Source organism: Lissotriton vulgaris, chromosome 7, assembly GCF_964263255.1.
Source record: "Lissotriton vulgaris chromosome 7, aLisVul1.2, whole genome shotgun sequence".
Classification (NCBI taxonomy): domain Eukaryota; kingdom Metazoa; phylum Chordata; class Amphibia; order Caudata; family Salamandridae; genus Lissotriton; species Lissotriton vulgaris.
This window is the reverse complement of record NC_141695.1, coordinates 1451829930-1451855982: the sequence shown is the minus strand read 5'-3', so window position 1 is coordinate 1451855982 and position 26053 is coordinate 1451829930. Positions and strand designations below refer to the sequence as shown.

Genomic DNA, 26053 nt, shown 5'->3' with positions numbered 1-26053 from the left:
AGTACACAAATGGTAACTAATGGGTGGGCTCCAAGCGCACTCACTATAAGCTGTCAAGGGGTATTTTTCGTAAAGCAGATCCTTTGCACGGTCTGGTAGGTGAAACCTAAAAAATGCCTTTGGGTTGGGATACTTTCAGCCATTAGATAGTTACATAGGTACTTAAGGTTCAATACATAAGAAACATTTTCAAAGGACAAAGAGTCAAGGTTAATGCCCAGAATGAGGCAGGGGCACTGAAGATATTTCTTCAGGAAACCCTGACATCAATAGTCAGCCAGGGAATTGTGAAGCGTACTACTCACTCGTGAGAGTCTCAAGGCGCAAAGGGGTGGGGGGGGGGGGGTGCAGTTCTGGGTCAGCCAAAGAGCCAGGTCTTGGAGCTCGTTCCAGGCCTTTGCCGCGATGTAGGAGAAGGCTTTTCTACCTGTTCTGGTTCTGTAGATGCGCTGGATTTCTGCAAGGGTGAGGTTGATGGAGCGGAGGTTTCTCCTGGGTACATGGAAGGAGATACTTTCAGCTGAGGTATTTGGGTCCAGCTTTGTGGAGGGATTTGGAGGCATGGATGAGTAGCTTAAAAATTAATCTGTTCTCAACGGAGAACCAATGGAGGTCTCCTATTTGTTGGGTGATGTATTCATGTAGTGGGATGCCAAGGACGTGTCTGGAAGCGGTGCTCTGGATGGTCTGGTGTTTGCGCAGCAGGGATTTTTTGATTCCAGTGTAGAGGGCATTTCCGTAGTTCAGTCTGCCTGTTATGAGTGTGTGGGTGATGGTCTTTCTGGATTTGGGGGGATCCATTTGAAAATCTTGAGAAGAATCCAGAGGGTATTGAAGCAGGTGGAGGTGACGGCGTTGATTTGGCGGGTCATGGTGAGGGAGGTAATGAGTATGATGCTGAGGTTCTGGACATGGTCCGTGGGGGTTGCCAAGGGCGGTGGGCCACCAGATGTTGTCCCAAGCTGATGGAGTGGGTCCGAGGAGGAGGACTTCTGTCTTCTCCGAGTTGAGCTTCAGACAGCTGCTGCTCATCCAGGATGGAACGTCTTTCATTCCTTACCAGAAGCTAAGTCTGGTGGCTTCTGGTTCCTTTGTGAGAGAGAGGATGAGCTAAGTGTCGTCAGCGTAGGATACTATGCTGAGTCCATGCTGTCTGACGATGGTGGTGAGGGGGTCCTTGTAGATGTTGAATAGCGTGAGACTGAGTGACGACCCTTGGAGTACTCCGCAGTTTATCACTGTGGGTTCAGAGAGGAAGGGGGGAGTCTGATACTTTGGGTTTTGCTGGCGAGGAAGGAGCGGAGCCAGTTGAGGGATGGTTCCTTGTATGCCGCGTCGGGGAGTCTGGCTGTGAGAGTGCGGTGGGAGGTGGTGTCGAAGGCTGCAGAGAGGTCTATTAGGATTAGGGCAGTGGTGTGGCCTTGGTTGAGGAGTGTGCAGATGTCATCTGTGGCGGCCAGGAGGGAGGTCTTGGTGCTGTGGTTGCTCCGGAAACTGGATTGTGAAGGGTCGAGCATGGCGTTCCCCTCGATGAAGTTAGTCAGCTGGGCGTTGACGATCTTCTTGGTGACTTTGGTCATGAAGGGAAGGAGAAAGATGGGTCAGTAGTTTCACAGGTCCGTCAGGTCTGCAGAGGGATTCTTGAGGAGGGACCTGAATTCTGCGTGCTCCCAGTCGGCGGGGAATAAGCCGGATTCGAAGGTGTTGTTGATGGTGCATCATAGCTCGGGCGCTATGACGGCAGTGGCTCTGTGGTAGATGTGCGGCAGGCAGAGGTCCATGGGGGTCCAGAGTGAGTGCTCTTCATGGTCGTGAAGGTGTCTTTGGTGGTGATCAGGGTCCAGGTGGCGATGGTAGGCTGGATGTTGTTGCTGGGGGAGGGCATGATATCTGCTGTCCGTCCGCTGAAGTTGTCGTAGAGGGCCTTGATTTTTAGATGGAAGTAGGGGCCAAGCTTGTTGCAGAGGTCCTGGGAGGGTGTGATGTCCATGGCTTCTCTGGGGGTTTGGTTAATTACTGGATGATGCTGAAGAGTTCTTTTGAGTTGCTGGAGTTGGCAAGGATTTTTTTCCGGATGAAGGTACTTTTGGTGGATCTGATGAGGGGGGGGTATTCTGTCATGGCGTTCTTGTAGGTGGTCTGGTCTTCAGTGGTTTTGCTGTTCCTCCATCACTTCTCGACATGTCTGCAGGTGTGTCTGGATTCTTGGAGGTCAGAAAGGGCTTAGAATTCTAAATTAAAATTATTAAATGGGGTATTTTCTCGTAGGTAATCAAAAATGAAACTGTTTTACAGTTTGGAGGGACAATGTGAGCGACAGAGAGAGACATTAATAATCTTGAAAAACTAGATGAGGGGAGCTACCACACAGCATCTCGGCCAGGCATACCAGAAGTTTGGTTGCATTTTTAAAGAGACAATTAAATTTACACGTGTTAGACTTGGCATGTTTGGTGTGGTTCCCCTGACGTTTTGCCTCTAGTAAAGTGCACTAAGTGTGCTGGGGCTGGTAAATCAAATACTACTAGTGGGCCTCCAGCACTGATTGTGCCACCCACATGAGTAGTTCTGAAACGGTAACTCAGACCTGCCACCGCAGTGTCTGTGCGCAGTTGTTAACTGCCATGTCCACTTGACAAGTGCATTCACTTGTCGGGCCCTAACCATCCTTTTTCTCACATGTTAGTCACCCCTAAGGTTGGCCCAAGGTACCCCTGTGGGCAGGGTGCAGTCAGTGTATGTGAAAGGTAGGACATTCCCTGATGTGTGTGGCATGTCCTGATAGGGAATTACTGCAGTTTTGTTTTTCACTATTGCAAGGGTACCTGTTACCCTTGGACAGAAAGGGGAGTTTGTTTATAACATCTAATTGACCTAACTGCCTCTGGGTGCAAGGTAGGAAAATAAAGTTTAGTATGCCTGAACTTAGAATGTTAAAATCATCTTTTAGTCAGGGTGATTTTTACATTCAGTGTTTGAAAATGCCACTTTTAGAAAGTAGGTATTTTCTTGTTTAGTAATCCAGTATGTCTCTGCTGGTATGTGGATTGACTGTCTGGGTTTGGAGTGTCAGGGGCTGTGGAGGACCAGTGACTCCAGAGAGCCTGATGAGTCAGGGCTGGGCTGAATAGACCTGGGCTGCATTTAGAGTAGGGGGAAGAGATTTCCTTTCACCTGAATGGACCTGGTCTGCTTTCCACAATGCTGCCTCCACCTCCTGCCAGGAAGCTGCACCAGAGAGGACAGAACTGGTTTTGACTGAACACAGGGCTTCTCTGGACAACGAGAACAAAGATATTTTGGGGTATAAGTATTAGACCTAAACCCCCTGAACTTTAGACTACTTGCCAAGGAAAAGAGCTGGAGAAACTGAGAAGTACTACCCTTGCTTTGTGTCTGGGGTTGACCTGCGGTTGCTGTTTCTGCCAAGGAAAGGAGTAGGACTTTGCTATGTGCTGGGTCTCCTGCTTGAGGAAAGTCTCCAAGGGCTTAAGTAGAGCTTGCCTCCTGTTTTGAAGTCTCTGGAACATAAAGACGTCATCTTCAGCTCCCCTGACTTTCCTTGCTGGGAGTTCTGACCTGCCAGGAGTGCCTGTGACTATGTTGGGCCTATGGAGGTTGTTTCTGCTGCTGGGAGCAGGAAAGCAACGCAACAAGAAAATTGACACATCGCACTTCTTGCGACAGTTTCCCCGACACAATGCCATGGTGCGAGAAGAATCTCCCCGCACTGCCGCTGCTGAAACCGATTCAGCGCCTGTTGCAGCTGCAAGAGTCGACGCATCGAGGGATCACAGCTGAAGAAATTGATGCAGCGCAAATCCACGCCGCTGCATCGTTCGTCGATGCATAATGGAGTTCCGTGCATCGTCCCTGCACGGCAAGTTCTCCCCGACGCTTCACCCACAGATCGGAGTCGTCTCAGAGTTGACTCATCACTTCCCCCTAGAGGCCGGACCTGATGCATCGCTCGCCTGTGTACAGCGGAACTGTCGCGTTGCATCAACACAGGTCTCAGGAACAATGCATCACTTTGTTTTTTGATGCTTCCCACCGCTGCAGGTGTTCGGCTTGGTGAAATTTGCCGTAACAACAGGTACTTTGCAAGAAATCATTCATCCATAGTTTTCTATGGACTTAGTTGATAAAACCTTTGAAAGTAATTTTACTTAATACTTGTAGGTTGGATTTTCATTGTTTTGGTCTTGCTAAGTTTAGATAAAGATACTTTATTTTTCTAAACCGGTGTGGTGTTCATTTGTGGTGCTACCATTGTGTTACTGTGAGTGTTGGTACAAATACTTTCCACATTGCCTTTGGGATAAGCCTGTCTGCTTGTGCCAAATTACCAAGGGTGTGAGCAGGCGTTATCTAGACTGACTACCCCCCTTTACCTGACTTAATGCAGGCCTCAGAGTGACAGCATCAACAGGCACCTGGACACCTAGCCTGCCACTTTTCTGTGGCCTCCAGTTCCTGCTTGTTCCAGTCTAATCAGGTGGCACCGCAGCTGCCCAGGTTTTCCCGCCTGAGTTTTCCTGCTCACCATTCTTCCTGCAAACAGGTGCCCCGCACACCCCAGTACCTACGTAAGGCAGGCAGCAGCACGATTGTGCAGCAGACATGCAGAGCAGGAGCACCACTGGTGCACAAAGGTGCCCCACAGGCAAGCCTATCTGCGCCCTTCCAAGCCTGGACCATATCAATTTGCGAGCTCTCCACCCTCCACCCTGGATGCCGCAACAAACAATGCCACCGTGCTGACCCATGATCCACAGTAAGTGCTTATACCTGCACCTGCCACATTATATGCACCAGTCCGACCCTAAACACACCATAGACACCTCCTGAACAAAAACACCAACTCCTGTGAGCCCATCTCAACCCACGCTCACTACGCAAATACACAACTGAGATTTGGAACCTCATCACCACCCTCACCTCCCTTCTTACACCTGATGTTCTCTTCCTCACTGAAACCTGGCTCAATCTCACTTCAGCACCCGACATTGTCACTGCAATACCTGAAATATCTGAAGAATAGAAATTCACCCGCTGCAACTGCATCAACAAGCCTGCCGGATGGATCTCCATCATACACAAGTAATCCATTCCATGCACACCACAAATGACAAAATTACACCAGCCATGGAACACCTCAATTTCCAACTCCAAATAGACAGCAAAACCATCATTCGAGGCTCACTAACCTACCATCCTCAATGACCATATACAGCCTTTGGGAATTTCATCGCTGACTTCATCGTCCCCTCACCATAGACTCTGACAACTACATTTTCCTCAGCGACCTCAACTTTCATCTCGATGACCACGATGACCACAATGACAACACTACCAACCTCCTCAACAGAATGAACAACTTCGGACTCCCCCAACTCGTTCATGGCCGCATGCACACCGCAGGCCACATGCTAGACCCCATCTTCATCCCCACAACTGCATCAGGTACAGCCACACCACGGAACTCACCTGTACCACCCACTCCATTGTCATTTTTATCATCACCAGCTCACAGACATCTGCCACAAATCAATCTGCCCAATTCCCCTCACCACAGCTGGAGCAAAATCTCAAAGGATACATGGATAAATGTCCGCAACACCACCAACCCCATCTCCTCCAACAACCTAGACCAGACTGTCAGAAATATCAACAATTGGATCACCAACTTTGCCCATAGAGTTGCTCCCATCACAACTACACCCACAGAAGGTCCACCAAGCAGGCTAGCTGGTACACTGAAGACCTCAGAATCACTAAAAGACACTGTAAACAACTGGAAAGGAGATGGCACACAAACAAGGACACAGCCGATAAGACCACATTTGAGACAGCCCTCAACCTCTACCACAAACAGTTGAGAGAATTGAAAAAAAGGCCTAAGCCTCATGCATTGAATTAAGCTCCAAAAACAGCAAAAAGCTATTCAACATCGTCAAAGAGTTCTCCAACCCCTTAGCTGCAACAATCAACACTCACAGGAACTCTGCGATAACATTGCAAACTTCCTCCACAATAAGATTACCAACATCCAAGATAGACCCCAATCAAAGGCTACAGACGTATTCAATCAACACAACGACCAGTCTACCCACACAGACACCCGATTAGTCAAATGTATCCCGCTCACCCCTCAAGACACCACCTCCAACATGAACCTCGGTCTACTCAAGGGACCCAATTAACCAATGCCATCATCAGATCGTCAACCTAGGTGAAGCCAGAATCAGCCACATAGTCACCACCTCACACCTCAATTACCATGGTCAACTTTCCTGAGGACTGGAAACACGCAGAAGTCAACGCCCTACTGAAGAAACCATTAGCAGACCCCAACTCAACAACTCCCGACCAATCTCCCTGGCCAAAGTATTAGAAAAATTCATATACCAACATCTCTCCTCAAATCTGGAATGGAATCTCCTATTTGACTCCTTCCAATACAGATTCCACTGCAACCAAAACACCAAGACAGCCCTCAGCTAGTGGCTATCAACGACATCCGAGCTCTACTCGACTGAGGAGAGATTGCTGCTCTGATCCTCCTAGACCTTTTGGCAGCCTTCAATATGGTTTCCCAACACACATTCATCACAAGGCTGCACAACATAGGCATCCAAAGAGCTGCTCTAAGCTGGATCACCTCCTTCCTCAACAAAAGTCTGCCTCCCCCTTCCCCTCCAAACCCAATAAATCATCTGTGGAGTACCCCAAAGATCCTCGCTCATTCTCATCCTCTTCAACACTTATATGATGCCTCTGACCAGCATCATCAAAACCCAGACAACTCATCCTCTCCCTCTCTGAAGACACTACCAAGTCTAACTTCCACAACTGCATGAAAGATATCACCTACTGGATGAAGGACAACTCTAGGAAGCTCAACAGGGTCACGACAGAGGTATTAATTTTCGGGAAACAAAAGCTCCCCATGGAATGCATGCTGGTGGCCCTCAGAACTCGGACCTACTCTTACCCCCACTGACTATGCTAGGAGCCTAGGCATCCTTCTGGACAACAAGCTAAATATGATGACTCAGGTCAACTCCGCTTTCTCCTCCTGCTTCATCAACCTCCGTATGCTTCATAAGATACTTAAATGGCTACCCAAAAGCTCAAAACACACCTTCACCCAGGCCCTTATCGCCAGCCAACTTGACAAAAGCAACTTTCTCTACGCAGGGATCGCAGTTCACCTCCTCTGACGACTACAAACCATGCAGAACACAGCAGCCAGACTCGTCCTGGATCTCCCTAGACCAGAGGTTTTCAAACTGGGTGGGAGGGTCCTCCTAGAAGGGCCTCAAGTGATCCCAGGGGTGGCACCAGGCTCTGGTCAAAGGAAACATTATGCTGATAGCAGTGCTTTTTTTTCAGCAGAAAATAATGAGGGGCACTGAGACGCTCTGTAATGGACCATCGCTAACATCTTTTGTCATTGATATCCTGGCTGAGAGAATATGCCAAAAGGGAAAGAAACTCCAAATATTCTTCAAAACCCCCACCCCTGTTTCTAATATTCACACTGTGGACATTTTTACAATTAGTAAGGCCTGCTTGACCAGAATAATATGTTTGCTAATCATGTTTTTGATTGCGATAATAGAACTTAATTGCAATGTACAAATAAGTCTAGACATATTTTAACATTGCCAGTTTAACTGAATAATTGTGAAACATTTTGAGGGTAGCCCTCAGTGATTTTAAGTTTTCCAATATGGAGAGACACATCACTAAAATGTTTGAAGACCACTGCCCTGGATGAACCCACATCACCCATTACCTCGGGGATTCCACTGGCTCCTGGTACAAAAAAGATGCCAGTGCAAGCTCCTGACCCATGTATACAAGGTCCTACACTACTGTGGACCCGCCTACTTGAACCACCTCTTGAACTTGCCACCAAATACCTCTGCTCTGCATCCCTTTTTCTAATCTTCACCCCCATTTCGAATGTAGCAGATGCTCCTCCTACCTAATAGGAAAAGACATGAAAAGTTCATCTATGGACCTCCCCATCTATTTCAGGGTTCCTAAAGTTTCTGAAGACCTGACCATTCAGCCAATCTACCAGACCCTACTAGTGCCTGGATACCTCATGGGTGACGAGTAGTGCTCTACAAATCTACTGATTGATTTATTGATTGAGAAGGTGGTTTCTGTGAAGGTAGTATGCCAATACAGGGAGTTATAGTGAATTTACTGTCTAGTTCACACAAGCACTTGCCTCACACCGTGTTTTTTAATCTCTTTTGGTCAAGAGCTCCATATGACCTTGTTTTAGCTGGGAGTGGCATCTAACATTTCAAGGAGAAGTACATATGTAATCAAGGGGAAAAGCTTTGTGAATCCAGTCGCTTGAAATCAGTAGAATCCCTTTATGCACATGGCAACTCACGCAATATACCCATGGTCTGCACTCTTGCTGCTAGATCAACCTTTCATCTGTGTCCATGTTTCCTTTGGCCTCTTTTCTGTTCTTCAGAAAAACAGATGTTGATTATTTTTATGCATAGTGGGAACAGAGTCATGGACCTTTCATTGGCTGTTTCAGATGGGAAAATAACCGAATGTCATTAACCCCTTCGATGCGGATGACAAAGCCAGCTCGTCATGGGCGTTACCTGCGCTGCGCGCATGACGAGCTGGCTTTGTCACGTTACCCACGATTTTTAGATTTCAGCGCGCAGCGGGAAAACCCGCTAGCGCGCATGTGGTTAAATGTTCGTGGCAAGCTCCATGCGTACGTGTATGGTTCCTTACATCGCTTACTTCTGATGAGGCTATAATCGAAATGTAATTAGTTTTCTTAGCCAAGCTCCATCCATAGCTGTGTAGTATTTAAGTTCCCTGCAAACTGACCGTATCCAGGCCCAATAAGAGAGTGTAACTTTTCAAGTAGATGTTGACATGCTGAAAGCTTTCAGTAAGTGAGACCAGTTGTGCTTGCAAGTTTCACAGAATCTATGGCTTTTTATCAATACTTCTTTAATGCTTCATAAACACCATGGCAGTAATATCTTAAAAAAATATATATTAGCAATGCAGTCACTCTGGTGATATCCACTTTTGTTGATAAAATGTTTTACTCCGTAATATCCCTCGCCTCACCCTATCAAATATCTCTTGAATGCTACTTTTGCTCAAATATGTTATTCTCTTCCCAAATATTACATTAACACATTGTAACCAAAAATCGAGCAACACAGTTTTTCCCTTTTGCAGCGAACTGCACCCATACATTAGAATAACACTTTAGTCCAAAATTGAGCAGCACCACTTTTTTTAAACTTTATTGCAAATAACCTCACGGGCGTGAACTGCTATGGTAATGTGGACGTTTTCTTAAATTATTCAGTAAACTTAAAATTTTTAAATTATAGTACAGCAATATATGAAAGGCAGAGCACAGGTGGAAGAACACGACTAAGAGTATCTTTAGTCGCAAAACCTCAGAGCAGCTCTATTTAGTGCATGCCTTCTGACGCTGATTTTTATTTCCCTGGATGGGTGCACCACGAGGGCCACGCGGCTCTGGACAAAAATAAAAAAGCAAATACCGCTCACACACTGTGAACAAACGTACTTTGCGTCCTGTTCATTGGTAATTTGGGTTCACAGACGAAAGCCACATATTTGGCGGTTTATCTGTAACAAAAATCAATGCTGAGCTGGCCAGTTTGAGATGGTAGCCCATTCAAAATCACTGTTCCTCAAAAAGGGCTTCTGCTATGTCAATGGACGCACTTGCAGCGAAAATGCCCCTAGGAGACGAGGCGAACTTTCACTCTGTCAACAGGCTGCCTGACAGTGGTGGCTCGTCCAGCTTAACGCAGGGGATGGTGAGGCAGGGTAGGTTTGGAGGTAGTGGAATTTGACATATGACGGGATAGTGAGAAGTAAATACATGAATAAAACCACTTACCTTGCGCTCACCGCATCACTGACTTTTGACTATCCCTTCGTATGTTGAATTCCAATCCCCCACCCAGCCGCCCAACCACACCGCCTCACCTCGCTTAACGGTGTAAGCCGCGTCTGCTGCCTGATGTTGGGGTCTCTGCTGCCCTAACGGTATGGTGTCTGGACAGACAAACTTTCTACTTACGAAGAAAGTCCAAATATGTTTAAAGCATGATGTCACAGGAAGTGAGGAGTAGAAGGAACCATGTCCCCCCATCACCTAGGGAAGTGAGTTAGGGGTCGCCAGAGACAACAGTTGCTACTTCTTGTTTTGCAACATGCAGTTTTCTTTTGGTTACACGACAGTGCTCCTTGGTGTTCAAATCATGTGCAAGATAAACTGGCTGCCGGAGCTCTGAACGTTTGTGCAATATATTGGTGTATGTCAGAAAGAAAGTTGTACATAATTTTAGAAATATTTATTCTATTCATGTGAATATGATGAAAAACCTGTACATGGTTTACAATATCTGTTCAACCTCAAACTAACAGGGGTAACATCGAAATATGACTGTAGCAGTACTAATTAGCTATGTAGCCTCTTTTTCAAATAAAGTTCTTATGATTATCAAACGCTGATAAATTAAAGAAAGTTTTTTGATAAAATAAGTTCTGTCCTACTTCCTATTTGCTTCAAATTCTGATAGATTTTTGGAGGGGCCGGGTTTATGTACCATTCTGAAGGGTAACAGAAATCCACATTTTTACCCTTAGTGTGTGTCTTTGGAAAAATGCGCGTAAGAGACGAGTAAGCGGGGGAGAGGAGTTGGCCTAATGGCTAGGGCAGTCGACCTCAAATCTGGGGAACCGGGTTCGAGTCTCGCCAAGGACGCGCAACATCCTGTTATTCTGGGCAAATCACTTAATCTCCCCTGTGCCTAACAAAAACAAATGTGTCCTTATGTAACGTAACTGGTGCTCATGTAAAGCGCTCTGATACCCAATACCTTTGGGTCAAGTTTGCGCTATATAAAACTCTGTAAAAAATATGTATATACTAGCAGCCCGTCCCTACCTTGTCCGGGAGCAACAGGCAGCTTCCCCGACCCCCGCCCGCCCCTACATTGTCCATTATGCCGGGCCCCCGCCCGGCCCGTCCCCTGCCTTCCCCGACCCGAACCACTTCTCAATGGACTTGGCCTCCTCTTACCTCCGCCGGCGCTCCTCCATCTAAAACCCCTGTGGCTATACGTCACTTTTTCCTCCTTTTCCTCCTGTAATGCACCATTTGTCTTTTCGCCGCCCGCCCGTCCCATCCCCCGCCCGGCCCGCCTGCCCCGCCTGCCCCGACCCCCGCCTGCCCCGACCCCCGCCTGCCCCTACATGAATGCCCTTACCTCCGCCGGCGCTGCTCCCGCCTGTCCGCTCGCACCACCGCTCCTCCCCTGCGCCATTTTCGCCGCTCCTCCTCCTCGCCGGTCCTCTGCTCCTGACGTCACCGCTCCTCCCCCGCACCATGTCCGCCGCTCCCCGGTCGCCGCTCCTCCCCGTGCTCCTAACGTGACCACGCATGTCACGGCCGGCGCTACTTTTGAGGGACTACTTTTTTTTGTTATCTAAAATTTTAAATAACGTTTATTTTTTAAATTTATGTAGCCTATAACCATCTTCACACCCTGCCGATTTCAACGGTGTATCGGGTGTGTAGATTGGCGCAGTGGTTCCCGAGTTTACCCGCCTCAAAGCCTGAAAGTTTCTGCTTTATTATAGTAGTATAGATATATATATGCACACAGTGAAGAAGCTCTCACAGGGGACATGATGTCACATTCTGTGGTGTTAGAGGGGTCACATGTCGACTGGGATTACTTCCTGAGATGTCATTACAGTCAAAGATTAAGTGATGCCAATAGAAGGGTCAGAAGCTATTTATTACCATTTTCTCTTCTCAGCTGCCATTTTGTTTATTCGACTTCTATATCATCTTTCATCTGTGAAGAAGTAGAGCCTCACCAAAATTGGAAACACTCTGACCCCTGCAGAACATTTTTCCAGCTCCTGTGATCATGTTTGCTAAACTGGCTTGGTGTTAGGTGACCCTTTTCATAATGATAACTCGATATTTAGTACAATTAGTATGCCTGAAATTCTATTTTAAGAGGAAATCACAATATTGTGTTAGCTAAATGCAAGGTATTATGATTGTCATTCCCATAATCAGATGGCACTCTATTGACGCGAGTAGCTCAGTTCAAGCCTTGCCCCATTCTCCCTGCACGGTCCACTCAAGGCAATGTGTCATTGACAATGGGCTGCAAACCACACTCAATTTGAGGTGAAAGATGGCCCTGGAGATCACACCGCTAAGTAAGCGAGTTGTCTGCAAGCAGTAAAGAAGCGTGGAAGTTGGTGCGGGTCGGTAGAGGAATTGTATGTGGTGATGTGAACTGTCACCTCACGGCAAAGATTGTTCTCTGGAGAAACAGAAAAATGACGCAGATGGTGGAAACATTCAATCAAAATTCCCAGGGGGCTGTGCTACTCCAAATTATAAATGCAATCCACCTTGAGCACTCTAGCTTCATTACTTCATATTGATGATAAAATTATTAATCTTGTGTTATTGGCTCTGCCGTCCCACAGCAGAGCAGGCTCAGCGAGCAGCAAGGATTCATAGCCGCGGGGCAGGGACAGTGTCCTTCTTCAGTAATGAACATGAACAGGGGTTAATGAAATTGCCATGTTAACAAAGATCGCAAGTGGCACTTTGCCTACAGATGTGACTGCCTGCTGTGCAGAAGGACACAGCGCAAGGTTAAATGAAGGCATAAGAATATAAGAAGATTTGGTGTCTAAACTGTCACCTCATATCAGTTTTTCTAAGCAGTTGTTTGTCTGTCTTGTGTTTCAATTAAAATGGAAACCCTTCTCAGAGGCGCAATGTAGAATAATGGAGACCCCTGCAGAATGTGCTATGGGCACACGAGTCTCCCATATCTCACAAATATTAATTGGCCTTGGGTAAAATAGGGCCCCCCTGAAGGATTGGGAGCCACCTGAGGGGTCTGGACCTCCTTGTGCTGTCCTATGCTGCCCATCATACTCATGTTTACATTCTTGACTCTGTGAAACTTGGTTCATGTTATCTTTTGAACTGTGTATCGGTGCAAAACCTTCCCCTAACTGCTGACCTATTTCCACCAAAGTAGAGTGACTACCCAAGCTCACAGGAGACACCACATTTCTTGAGGGGACATGGCCATCCTTGAGGGGAGTCGACCCAAGGATATTGCTGTGCTCTAAGAGACAAAGCACGAGCTAAGCTGTCAAAAGATGTTAATGGGGCAACCCCTGTCATGAAAAAATATGGTACATATTTTAAGATAGCAAAAAATACTTTTTAATATTTTTAAGAGTCTAAGGGCCATATGTATCAAAAAGTAATTTTGCAATTCTCAAATAGCGATTTTTTGCCAATCGCTATTTGAGAATCGCAAAATTCTATGTATGTAGGATTTGCAAAAAATTTTGCAAATCCTACATATTCCTTAATTGCGAATCTCAAATTGCTATTCGTAATTAAGGAATACCTCCCCATTCATTCCTATGGGCCTAGAGGCCCAAAGGAATGAATGGTAAGACATTCTCAATTTGGGATTAGCAATTAGCGAATCGCAAACTGAGAATGCAATTTCAAGGATGCAGTGGTGTCAAAAGGACACCCTGCTGCGCCCCTGAAATAAGAATGGGTGCACATGTGGCGCACATACATGCCCTAAGGGCGTGTATTTGCTTCACATAGCACTTTGAAAAATGCAGAAAAGTGAATTTTTCAAAGAAATTGCAAATTACCACCAACTTGAAGTTGGTGGTAATTTGATATTCCTTAAGGCCAAATTGCACTTTTTTGGTGCTTCTTATATTGCATTTAAGGAATCGAAAAATGTGCGATTCCTCAAATGCAATCTCAAAATAAGGAATTGCAAATTTTGTGATTCCTTATTTTGCAGGCAGAATTGCCTCATACATACCATTTGGCAAAATTGTGATCGCAAACGCCGAAATTCGCATGCAATTCTGCTTGATATATATGGCCCTAAATTACTTATACAAAGCATCATTGAATTGAATAACGTTTATTGAAAATGATATTATTTAAACATGAAACATTCAAGAATATCCACACATATTGAGAATGTTGCTACCAGTTACCCATATGTAGGAGTTTATCATGTCCACTACTTATATAGGGGTATATTAGCAAAAGACGGTGATGAGTATCGCAAAGCGCTCTTAGCGCTTTTTTATTTACCGCCTTCTATTGCTGGACTTTATCGCCCATTTAGCGCGTTATTAACAACTCGTATCACAGAGGCGATAAAAATTCCAGCGATAGAGGGGATATTGCCGTTTTCCATGGAAAAACACTGGTTTTCCAGCGATGTTCCGTGGAAATCGGCAATATGGTTGATGATAGGTCCCTGTGGTCTTAGCCCCACAATCCACCTCCCATGTCAGGTATGCCTTAGTCAGGAATTTGATAGACATTAAATTCCTGCATTAAGGCATAGTTAGCGCAATTTCAAATATCGCTACCGCTCGTTGATAATATTGCGAATCTGGGTAAGCAATATTTTCCCAAGGAGTTTTGTCAAGCACGCCTCCTTTGCATCTCATTAATGATGTGATAAGAGGGGTGCTGACAACGGGCTCTAAGGCAAGGAAACACGCGCTACTGTGTCCTTGTTAATAAAGCGATAACATTATCTCCGCTTTTCGCCCAAAAATGGACTCTAAAGCGGCGATAATGTTATTGCCAGCCCTTGATAATATGCCCCATAATCTTTAATCTTATCAAATGTGATGAATGATTATTTTATATGAGCCATGTGCAGAGGAGGTTTTTGCAGAGAACAGATCCTATACTGAATTGTGCTCTCAAATTGGATGGTCAAGGAAAATGATACATAGGGCCAGATACATAAGACCTTTTGCATTTCTTAACGGGCCAAAAAAACGCAATTTCAGCCCATTATGAAATGCAAAATTCTATTTTCCTATGTACAAAGGCTTTTCGGGATTCACAAAATATGATTTCTACCCAATTTGAAATCGTATTTTAGGATTCCCTGAATAGGAAATCGCAAATAGGGAGTTCATATTTGTAATTTCTTAGCACATGTACAAAGCATTTCCTAAATGCAAAATGAGCATTTAGGAAATTAAATTACTGTTGACTCAAAGTTGATGGTGTGATTTGAATTGATTTTAATTTTATATAGTGCTTGAATACTATAAGGTGTCTTAGCACTGCTTATGAAATGGGAGAGATACGAGGATTAAAAGAAAACGATGCAGTGTTAGTTATTACAAAAACAGGTTTTTTGTGCTTTCCTGTAGGACCATAAGTTAGGACTATCTATTAGCATGATGGGAAGCGAAATTCCACAATGTTGTTGTCCCTGCAATGAAGCTTTTCCTGTCCTAGTGGGCTCTTTTATTTCTAGGGACCATGAAGACCTTGACTGTAGCCGATCTTAAATTCCTAGATTGGGGGTACCAAGTGAAGCGATGTCTTAGATAGTATGGGCCAACCATGTGCAAATTTAAAAAAGCATCCGAGATGCAATAGAGCACAAACATGACCCTAGGGGGCATGTGTGTGCTCTACATGTGAACCACTATTTTTGGGGTGCATTATGGGAGACCCTATGTCCATAGCCATCCTCGGTTTATAATTTTCAAAATAGGGATTTCCTAATGGGCAATCCGTATTTTGAAAATGTAAAACCGCCCCATTGGTACGAATGGCATCAGATTTTCAAATTGCGGTTTCCTAATACCTGTTCCTACTCTGTAGGAATCGCTATTAGCAAATCTGTAATTTCATACATATTTTGCATTTTCTATATAGTGATTCCTATAGAGCTGATATTTAGGAAATGCAAAATTGCATTTTAGTACATCTGGGCATAGTGAAGTAAAGTGATTTAAATTACAGTTTAGTACTCAGAGTAATTTTGGTAATTTTGTGGTACTCTTTTGACAAGATTGTTTCATAAATTACATGATTATACCGTTTTGCTTACTTAGGATTTGTTTGGCACAAAAATCCTGCCTCATGAGCACAGAAAGTTCAATCTTTGAGATCGGAGGGAGGAATGACTGATGACTGCTGCTGTTCGTGTTCTGTTGCATTTAGCAGTATATTCTTAATGCAAAATGAATCCTTGGGTGCATTTGGGTTGCAAGTGTGCGTTTTGCACTAAGAAAATGACAATAAATGCTGAGCGACTCTCCGCATGTAAATATGCATAATCTCATTGTAATTTTGTGTAATTAATGTGCAGCAAATTACATGAGTTACGCCAACCCGTAATTTTAAGGTGTGGTTTTCAGATTGGAATGTCTGCTCAGACACTGAAGATCAAACACAGTGACAGTGGTGGCAGGGCATACCACCCTGCAACCCTGGTGCACTTCACAAGGATATTCTTGAATAGGTTTAACTCACAGGGCAAACTCTGTGAAGACTCGGAAAACTCTTCATTTGAGTCTTGCCACTGCAGAGAATCTGCCAAAAAAGATGACATGGGGACAGGGGGAAAAGTTTGAGAAGGCCTCAGTTATCCTACTTCACTGACTTTGATGGAAAAATGTAAACACCCATAATTCTCCGGGTTTAAATCAGGTGGGATGACGTTCAGGTCTGTCATCTCCCCATGCCGTCCTCTAGGCTTTGCTTTTACCCTCTATGGGAGCCTATAAAGCAGTGTAGCCTGCTTTGAACAAATCTGCAAAGCTGAGCCTCATTTCCAGTTAGGGCACCCTTTAACCGCGAGTGCTAGGGTGTCCAGACTAAGCGAGCGCATAGCCGTTTGTGCTTTTGGACTAGTTGACTTCCAATTTTATTTATTTATTTGCGGGTTTGTAACGCGCTTGAATAAACTCCAGAAGGAGTATCTCCGTGCTCCAGAAACATCAGTGGCAAAATAGGGGCAGCTAATACTAAGCAGAGATTCATATTTGATAAATCTCGGCCAAGCCGGTTAGGCCTGAAACAAGAGGTTTTTCAGTTTTTTTCTAAAGGCAAGGTGGTCCGAGCACTGTCTAGGCAGAAGAGGAACTTTGTTACCTGCTTCGGATGATATTACTACAACAGCATGTAGCCATTGGACAGGGATCCATCCTTGCTATGCCAGCGCATTGCATTTAAATGAGTTACATTTGAATCCACGATAAACACATAAAATCTCTACATTACTGCAAAGAAGTGAATCTGTATACATTATTAGAAGCTCATTGTGCGTGGAAAGCAAACATCATTACGCGTTGGCAAACCGAGTTCAAAGCACTCATTAATAAGCAAAGAATGATAATCAGCAATGTTCTTGTAGTGCAGCAGACGTGTTCATGCATGTACTGTAAACACAATATCAATTCAGCGCCTCAGCATTGCTCCACAAATGAATAGCGACTGAAAAGATCAAAAGAACTACTATTTCAAGGCAATTAACAATACAAGGGAGGGGAAAAAAAATCATTGCCTAACCCACCCATCTGCTAATGATTTCAGCAGCAAACAAACATAATGCATAAAGCACATAAAGCACAGGAAAATGAAAATGAAGGCGTGCTGCTACTGTCGTAAATTATTGTACGAGGCTGTGGGTGTTATTAGGCTCTATTAATGTAGTAAGCAGAGTAGATAGCGCTTTCATCACCGAATGCAACGAGACTCCATGAACTGTTGAGCAATCCAACAGCTTTGGTATTCTGCATGATTACTCTGACCAGGTTTTTGGATTCCATTCAAATTATGCTATCATATTGGGTCTTGGATATGCAGTGGCGTAGCTAGGCCTTTTGCTGCATGTGGCGGTCCCTGGGTTCGCTGCCCGCAGTGGCTGAATTTAAGGGGGGGGGGTGCTGGCACTTTTCATATGACAGACCTCCCCCCACCTTGCTACGCCACTGTGGATGTGGTGTTAGAGTTGTAAGTTAGCTGGAAGTATGCACTATTTCTAAAACTTATTAGTTTTTTTTCAGTAAAAGAAATGGAAGTGTCCCGGGGCCTGATTTAGAGTTTTTTTTTAGATAGGTTATACCATCACAAACATGATGGATATTGTTTCTGCAATATTATAGGTGCATGATAGCCTACGCACTTCTTGTAAGGCGAGCGGGATATCCGTCATGTTTGTGATTGCGTAACACTCTCCCCTTCTCACTGGTCCCAGAGCATTGCTTCCAGGATGCACAAGCCCTCATCCACCGAGGTGGCATGCTTCATCATCGGGCCAGGCTTCTCGTTGCGTGGCTGCTGCAATGTCCAGTGGACCTCTCAGCGGGGTCTCTCTGCCGGGGATCTTTTCTTAGCTGAGTGCATGGCTGGGAGTCCTCAGTTAATATGTCCTCTAGAGGTCTCTAGGCATGATGAAAGTAGATTGGAGGATTACATAGTGATCAATTCAAATTAACTAAGGGTCTCAAAACTAATTTTTATATCGCTAGTTGTCCTTGTTAAGGTTAAAAACTAATGATTGAACTTAGCTGGAAGTAATATTCCTTGAGTTTAATATCCGGTCAACATGTTCATTGCCTGGTGTCCCACCCAGGATCAATGGCAATCCATCAGGACCATAAAGGCTATTCCTGATCTACTTGGTAAGGCACCTCTACTATTTTAACTATACTCACCCACAGTGTTGTGGATTTCAAACCGTAGGTCCTAATTAGGAAAACATGTGTAACTTTAATTAGATATTGATATATCCAATTGGGGTAGCCTTTGGGAAAATAAAATTAAGCCAGGGACCGGGGCCCTTGGGTAATCGTGGATTTACAGACTTCCTTACTTAGGCATTTGCCATTTCAGGTAAAGTGCTTACACAACCCCTAACAAGGAGTGCAGCCCGATAGTGAGTCATGCCACCTCGGTGCGGAAGGCTTGTGCATTATGAAAGGGATGCTCTGTGACCAATGAGAAGCTCCTAGAGCTTTATTGGGGCCGGTGAAGTTTCCAACATCTTTTGGAAATGTACACTTGATTTTTACGATCTCCTCTTGACCCTCATGTTACTTTTTAGACTCAGACAGACAGCCTTAATCTGGAGTAACTCTAGTGCCTTTTCTCCTAATTTTCAAGTGTGGCAGAATGGTTCGATAGAGAACTGTAAATCTGTTGTACATTTACCCTCTGTTATCTCACATTATTTCGTTTAGGAAGTATACCTTCAAGTGCAATTTTCACACAGAAGTCTGGCAAATGCAGTTTGCATATTATATACAATTCTGAAAAGTATTCCAGAACTTCGGCACAGAGGGCAGGCCACATCACCATGGTACCCTTACCAGCCAGTACATCACTTTTCGTGGAGTTATGCAAACATTTAAAACCTGTATTAGTTCTTCCTGTAGGTGGAAAGGACACCATTTGCACAATTTCTCTGCCCATCTATTCACGCCGTCCTCTGTTGAACCTAAAAAGAAGTTGTAAGAAAATTATCCTGGTGCTTGTCAATCATTTCGTGTCTCTCTGTCATTCACTCAACCAACCTATCCTGGCCAAAGTTTAGGACATTACCGGACTAGAACCCACATGGAAACTGGCAACTTCTGGTATACTTTTGGTATATGGAAAGGTCATGGTTCCTGAGCCCCAGCTCTTCATTGTACCCTCTCATTCCTCGAGCGGCATGTGAAATCCGTGCTTTTTGAGAGTATCATTAGTCCTACTAATGTACTTCATTGTATTTGTTATTACAATTCTTACTACAATTATTTTACATGAATATAGAGTGTTAGGATGCACCGTTGACCCTTTCCATGTTACTACTCTCTGATTGCTGTACCACTGGTAATTGCATTTCCCTTATTAGGCATAAATGTAAATGACTAGTTAGCATCCTGATATTTATGACAGTCCTGCTCATGTTGCGACCTGTAATACAGGACTCAGCTTCCAGTGGTTTTGCTAGTTTAGTTTAAATAGATAAATACATTTAAATAGTACCAGCTTTATTAGTTAAAACACTCACCAGCATGAAAGAGCGCGCGCACACACACACACTCTCTCTCTCTCTCTCTCTCTCTCTACCTCTTTCTCTTTCTCTTTCTCTCTCTCTCTTTTTCTGTCTTTCTCTCTCTCGGACATTCTATCAGTATACATTATATCGGCTATGTTGTCGGCTATCACCTTGTTTGTGAACTAAAATACATCAACAGCAAATATCCAAGACAGCACATCATACAGAGCAGAACCCAGGATTCCAGAAAAACTCAGCAAAAAACCTGGGAATAACTTTTGACAATAGACTATTGTTCTGTCCTCAAATCAAAAGGTTGGTAAACATATGTTTGGGGATTATGAGGTCCCTCAAGAAATGTTTGACCCCTGCTATCCTTCACAGCAAAGGCAACAGTCATCCAGGCCTTAAGAACATCCAGAATAGACTATGGCAGTGCACTATATTTGTGCACACTGGAGTGCTTAATTGACAAACTGCAGGTGATCCAGAACGTGGCAGCTCGGCTCCGGCATAATGTGCCGAGAAGGCTTCACATCAGTTCACATTTGCGGGGACTCCACTGGTTGCCCATCAGAGAAGAGTCAAATTTAAGGCCCTCACATTGGTACATGATGTTTTGTATCAGGCAGGACCTGATTACCTTAAAGCTAGATTTAGCTTCTACAACCCTACTAGACATTTATGATCTACCAAGACATTTCTGGCAGCATTCCAAAAGTTTCAGAGTCAAAGATCAGGGGGTAGATCATTAACCTTCAAGGGCACGTCAGCATGGAATCAGCTCCCATTGGAGCAGGGGTCCATAAGTAATCCAGTGTTATTCAAGAAGAAACTGAAAACCTGGTTCTGTGTGCAAGTCTAATTCTCTCCCTGCGGACCACACTATTTCTGCGCCCGGACACTCCTGGGAGTAGCTGTGCGCAATATAAGTAGACTATCCTATTTTACAGAACATCTCACATACAACAACACAGCTCAAAGATACCACTCTGCCAGGAACACCTACTCAATGTCAATTCACTGGTCAAGGTTTGTGTTGATGTTCTCAAAAAGTTATGTACAAGCACTTGGCTAAAAACCTCTGACATATCTCTAAGACAAATAATTAGCAAATTGTCAGTTCGTTGAACATGGTAATCCCACCCTAGAATCCAAACAACATATATCATTACAGAGTCTTTCAGGTATGGTAGAGAATCCCAAAAATCACACGGTGAGGTAACCACATGCAGCTTACTACACTGCAATGTGATTGGAATGCAAGTCTGTGCATTATACAAATACCAAAGGCGCATCATAATGTAATAGACATTTTAGTTGCAATCACATCTGCTCGTCATTTGAGGATCTGTCGTCTTTGATTGCTGGTGCTAACTATCTGGAAATATTTCCTTGTTTTCTTAAGCATTAGTCAGGCTAGTTCTGCAAGTTTCTGTAAAAAGTTCACAGGGAGAACAAGATTATTCCTCAAGAAATCTGCTCTGAAGGATTCATACTTGCATTCCTTGGGTATGTTTGGGGCTACGTCTTTTTATGAGGAAAAGACCAGCTACTTCCACTGCCCTAAAAGTCTGTTTGTAACCATTGGTTCAGCCATGAATGGTCTGGATTTCTCCACAGTGTCCCTGGGCTGTGGCTGTGGTGGTGATCACCTTTCCTACCCGATAGTGGGCATAGAAATGCCTCAGCTATTATAGGGCCATTCAGCATTGGGAGTGGTGGCATCCTGAGAGAATTTCTTCATCAGATATTTGTAGCATGGCAACATGTATTTCCTTTCTTATCTTTTCTCTGCAAGACAGATTGGAATGGGTAACCTGAGAGATGTGGAATTCAAAACTAAAATACTGTCTTCTTTATCAATGCATAATTTGATTTTGCTAATGAATGTTCAAGAGAGTTCTGCATTATATTGGTCATGAATATGCCTCCTTACAACATATGCTTTTTTCCCGCAGGCAATTACAAGGAAGTCGTTACAATGAACGTGTTGTAACAACGTATACCATTACCCCGCAAGTTGGAACGACGACTTGCTCTAGGGGGGCTGTGCTGGATGTTGGAATAGTATAATTTACTATTCCAACTACAGTTTGTGCAACAGTAGGGAAGGTGTTGGATTTTAAATCCAACACCCTCTGACCCCTCCGCAAGTCGTTGTTCCAACTTGCGGAATAATGGTATGCATTGTTACAACGCAGTCGTTGTAACGTCCACGTTGTAATTGCCTGCGGGGACAAGGATTCGTGGTAAACAATGTTTACCATTGGTCACTTTTTGGCTTGGCAGATTGTTGACTCTGGTCCTTGGAGTTTGGTTATAACCTCTCTATTTTAATGTCTGAGATGATGAAGTAGACCTGTTAAGCAGTAATTAAATATGCATCGTACCAGGAGACAATGAGATGAGACTTACCACTGTATATACTCCTTCAAAATAGTTTAGGCTTTTAGCTTAAAGTTAGAGTCTTTGGTGAAGGTGGTGATGCCATGGCAGGCTAAACAAGGTATTTTAACACCTTCTGTTGTAAAATGTTGGGAATATACAGGATACAAATCAATTTCTGGCAATGGTTTTGATGGCGCTGACCCAATGAAAGGTGGCAGCCACAGAGGTGTGGAGGTGAAAGATGGAAAGTATGGGACAGCTGGCAACCACATGTCATCAGGGGAAGGCAAGGATTTGGGTATTTACAGTGCATTGAAATCTAAAGTGACTGCAAATGTATCACAACAGAAGAAAGAATCCATCTAAACAATGCTTTGGGAAAAAACATACAGCTGGGTATGTTTTGGGGTAGATGGCTTGTCCCTATGAGTGTGGAAGGGAAAATTGACTCTATGGCAAAGCAATAGCAAAGTTGTAAGCTCTTGCTGTCTGGATGATCTGCACTTGAATCAAGTCATAGTCTGCGCACCCTCCACCGCCGCACATGCTGAGGTCAGAAAACCAGAAGGCTCTGGGTTTCACAGCTAAATGGGGTACGTTACCAGTTGACTGACCTCAGTGGCACAAAGGTCCTATCCTTCACTGGTACCTTTCAGACATCTGGACCACCAGTATGAGGTAGTTTTGGCATAAGGCAGTGCGGCAACGCACTGTGCTACATATTCCTACGACAAAGTGAAAGGGGAGGAATGCACCATATTTAAAGACTACACCGTTTCGGCAGCATAGGTCCAACTTGGGAACCTTTGCACCATGGTACAACAGTGCCTCCATTGCAGGCAAGATTATTCTTGTGCTGTGCACCTTCCTATGCAAAAACAATCCTCAGAGCAGAGGCGTTTTTATCTTTCTATGTGTGCTGCAGATTGCAGCACACAAGGAAAGAGGGAAAAACCAGGAGAAATGAAGTTATTTCTCCTTGTTAGGCCTTACCTAATGAGGCGTATGGATTTGACACCTCCGCAGGTTTACATGTATATGTAAATCTGGGCAACTTCGCATTCCAAGGGTGTTGCATGGGAAAAACCACTGCCAAGCCCGTGAAATGCCTCCCGGGCGCAGACTAAGGCGACGCAGCGATTTGCACTGCGTCGCCTTACTCATGATTTATGAAGCCAATCAAAGCCACGCAGGGTGGCTTTGCGATGCTTCATATATGTTTATGAGAGCTCTGCGTTATTCATGTGATACAGGGCACACATACATAAGCCCCTCAGTCCCAGGTCAAAGTCTGAGGCAAGATATTGCCCTACTCATTTATGAATAGGCAATTTTCACAAGGAAGGTAAACTTTCTCAGTGGAAGGATTGGAATTGTATTAATTGACGAAACAAATATTGTAAAAACCTTACCGGGATTTAATATTTTCTAGGTGAATGAGCCCTTCCCTAATCAACATAATGTCAGATTTAGTATAAATTAGCTATTTACATACGTGCACACAGATTGTAAATTAACAATCATGTTTTATTATCTCTTATTTCTGTTGCCGTTACTTTTATATTGTCTGTCGCTAATTAAAAGCTGCAATGACCTTGAGGTAAGGAGCATATGGTGAAACCAATATGCTTTCCTCCTCTAAACGAGTACCATGTGTCAGAATGAGTGCTACGACAGTGACTGAATTCCGAGGTTGCATTTTTGCTGTGCTTTATCCACTGGGGCATCTTCTCTTCTTTCTCATTTGCTCTGTGTTCTCTTGTAGTGCCTGGAGCAATCCCTCTTGAGTCAATCCAAGGAGGCCCATTCGAGGAAAAAATATTTTTACAGTGGAAACCACCAAACGAGACCAATGGAGTCATCACCCTGTATGAGGTAAGAATGCTCGTGCCGCACAAGATAGTCAGTGACGCTGCTTACCTTGGTAAATATGCGTTTGGTCAGATTTCCAATGCCCCTAGATCAATAGTTTAAGACTGTGACAAATGTAAAGTGGTGCAAGGATGTATACTAATACTTAGAGCCATGATATGATCAGATGCCCTATGACAACCTATGACATGTAGCTTTCTCATACTTTGTCTTAAAACAAAACTTTAACTATTTCATCAGCAAATAACTGTTTACAATAATAAAAAATCTGACAAATTATTTTCCATAGTAACATTCACATTTAATTCACACAAATTACCCATGTTTGTGCCAAATGCTTAAAACAAAAGAACCCCATGTAGCTCTGAAAAGAGGAAAAGTTTTCATTTTTATGTTGAGCCTACCGGACAGTGTAAGATGGGTAGGCCTGCAAGACACTTTCATTATGCCAGACCAACTGGCATAGTTTCAGAAATTACATATTCCTCATGTGATGCAAAATTACCGAAGTTACCCATCTACACCCACCTTGAATACTTAAGAGAAATTTGGGGCAAATATCCTTCCACAGGAGCACAGGAACAATGTACTAGGAGAGAACGAGTGGCTGCTGGCTACTCCTGTTCATGTCCAGTAGAATTTAGCGCTAAATTATTAGTGCCAATTTATATGAGGGCCCATTTTGGTGCAAGGGTGAATTTTGCAATAAGAAAATAGCACTAAAGGCTGAATTATGCTTCTCATATAATTATGCATAATTACTAGTAATTTTCCGTTAATTAAGAATAATTAACCTGGAGAGAATTACACCAGTTACGCCTACCCCTAAAGCTGGTTGGCTGGTAAATATCAATTGTCAGCTTACACTAAACTTATGGTGAGCTTACTGCCCGCCAATTGCTTACCATTGGTTGACTTTACTGTCACTGTCATTTGTTTGATTCTTATTCAATGACTTGCCTTCTCCATTTTGATTTTGTCCCTCCCCTGGAGCATACCTTATGTACTTGTGTCCTTCGACTGCTCACTATTAGGAAACCACTGTTTTTTTCCTTTTGATTAAGCATTCCATCAGAGTTTATGTGTTTTCCAGCTGTCTCCTTCATGTGTTTTGCTTTTCAACCACCTGCTTTGTGTTTCTCTCTCTTGCCCATGTGTTTCTGTCCCTTTGTAGTCTTTCTTGCTGTCTTTCACCCATGGGCTTCTTTCCTCCCCCGGCTCCCTCGTGCTCTTGTGGAAAAAGGTAGGGCTAGGACCTTTCTCAAGATTTGCCCGGCGCTAACCGCCCTTGTACCATTCAAATTTACCAAGCAATGAGGCAGGCGCCGGAGACCAGAAGGCAGGAAACAGAAGTTTTATTCCGACGGAGCAGAACACATCAGATCAGACAACAAGGTATCATCTCGAGGTGCTCTAACAGCCTCTCGGAGGCCTGGCCTCTTATACACTGGTTTATGGCATGTGACCTTTCTTTATTACAATCAGAACATTGTGGCATAAAGGAAAAGACATCCCTGTAATCCTCGTGTCAATCCCACCCCCATATACCTTCACAATAGAGGTCCTCAACCTGCTGATAAGAGGAGGGGGTCATCACGCAGCTGAGTGTTCTGCCGAGTCTTAGGATGTGTGCGCCTGATCATATCACAGGGGGTGGGGAGGTCTGGATAAATAGAGGGTCCTTTGAAGGAGAGCGACCTCATACAATAAGGGGCAGTAAATGATATCCCCGGCTTAGGCGATGGCCTCGGACCTGGGTGGACAGCTGGACACGGGGTGAGGGGTCATCAATGGAGTGGTATTCATGCCGTGTGGACAGACCAGTGCGGAGGGAAGGT

General features: G+C 44.3%; 1 protein-coding gene across 1 annotated transcript in view; it reads left to right on the top strand.

The window, feature by feature from the left end:
- The window catches only part of PTPRT (protein tyrosine phosphatase receptor type T), a 1692228-nt gene that overhangs the window by 989292 nt on the left and 676883 nt on the right, over positions 1-26053 (top strand). Inside the window, exon 9 of the mRNA XM_086932257.1 lies at positions 24109-24218. Within this exon, the coding sequence (XP_086788383.1) occupies positions 24109-24218 (110 nt within the window). The remainder of the gene's footprint in view (positions 1-24108; positions 24219-26053) is intronic.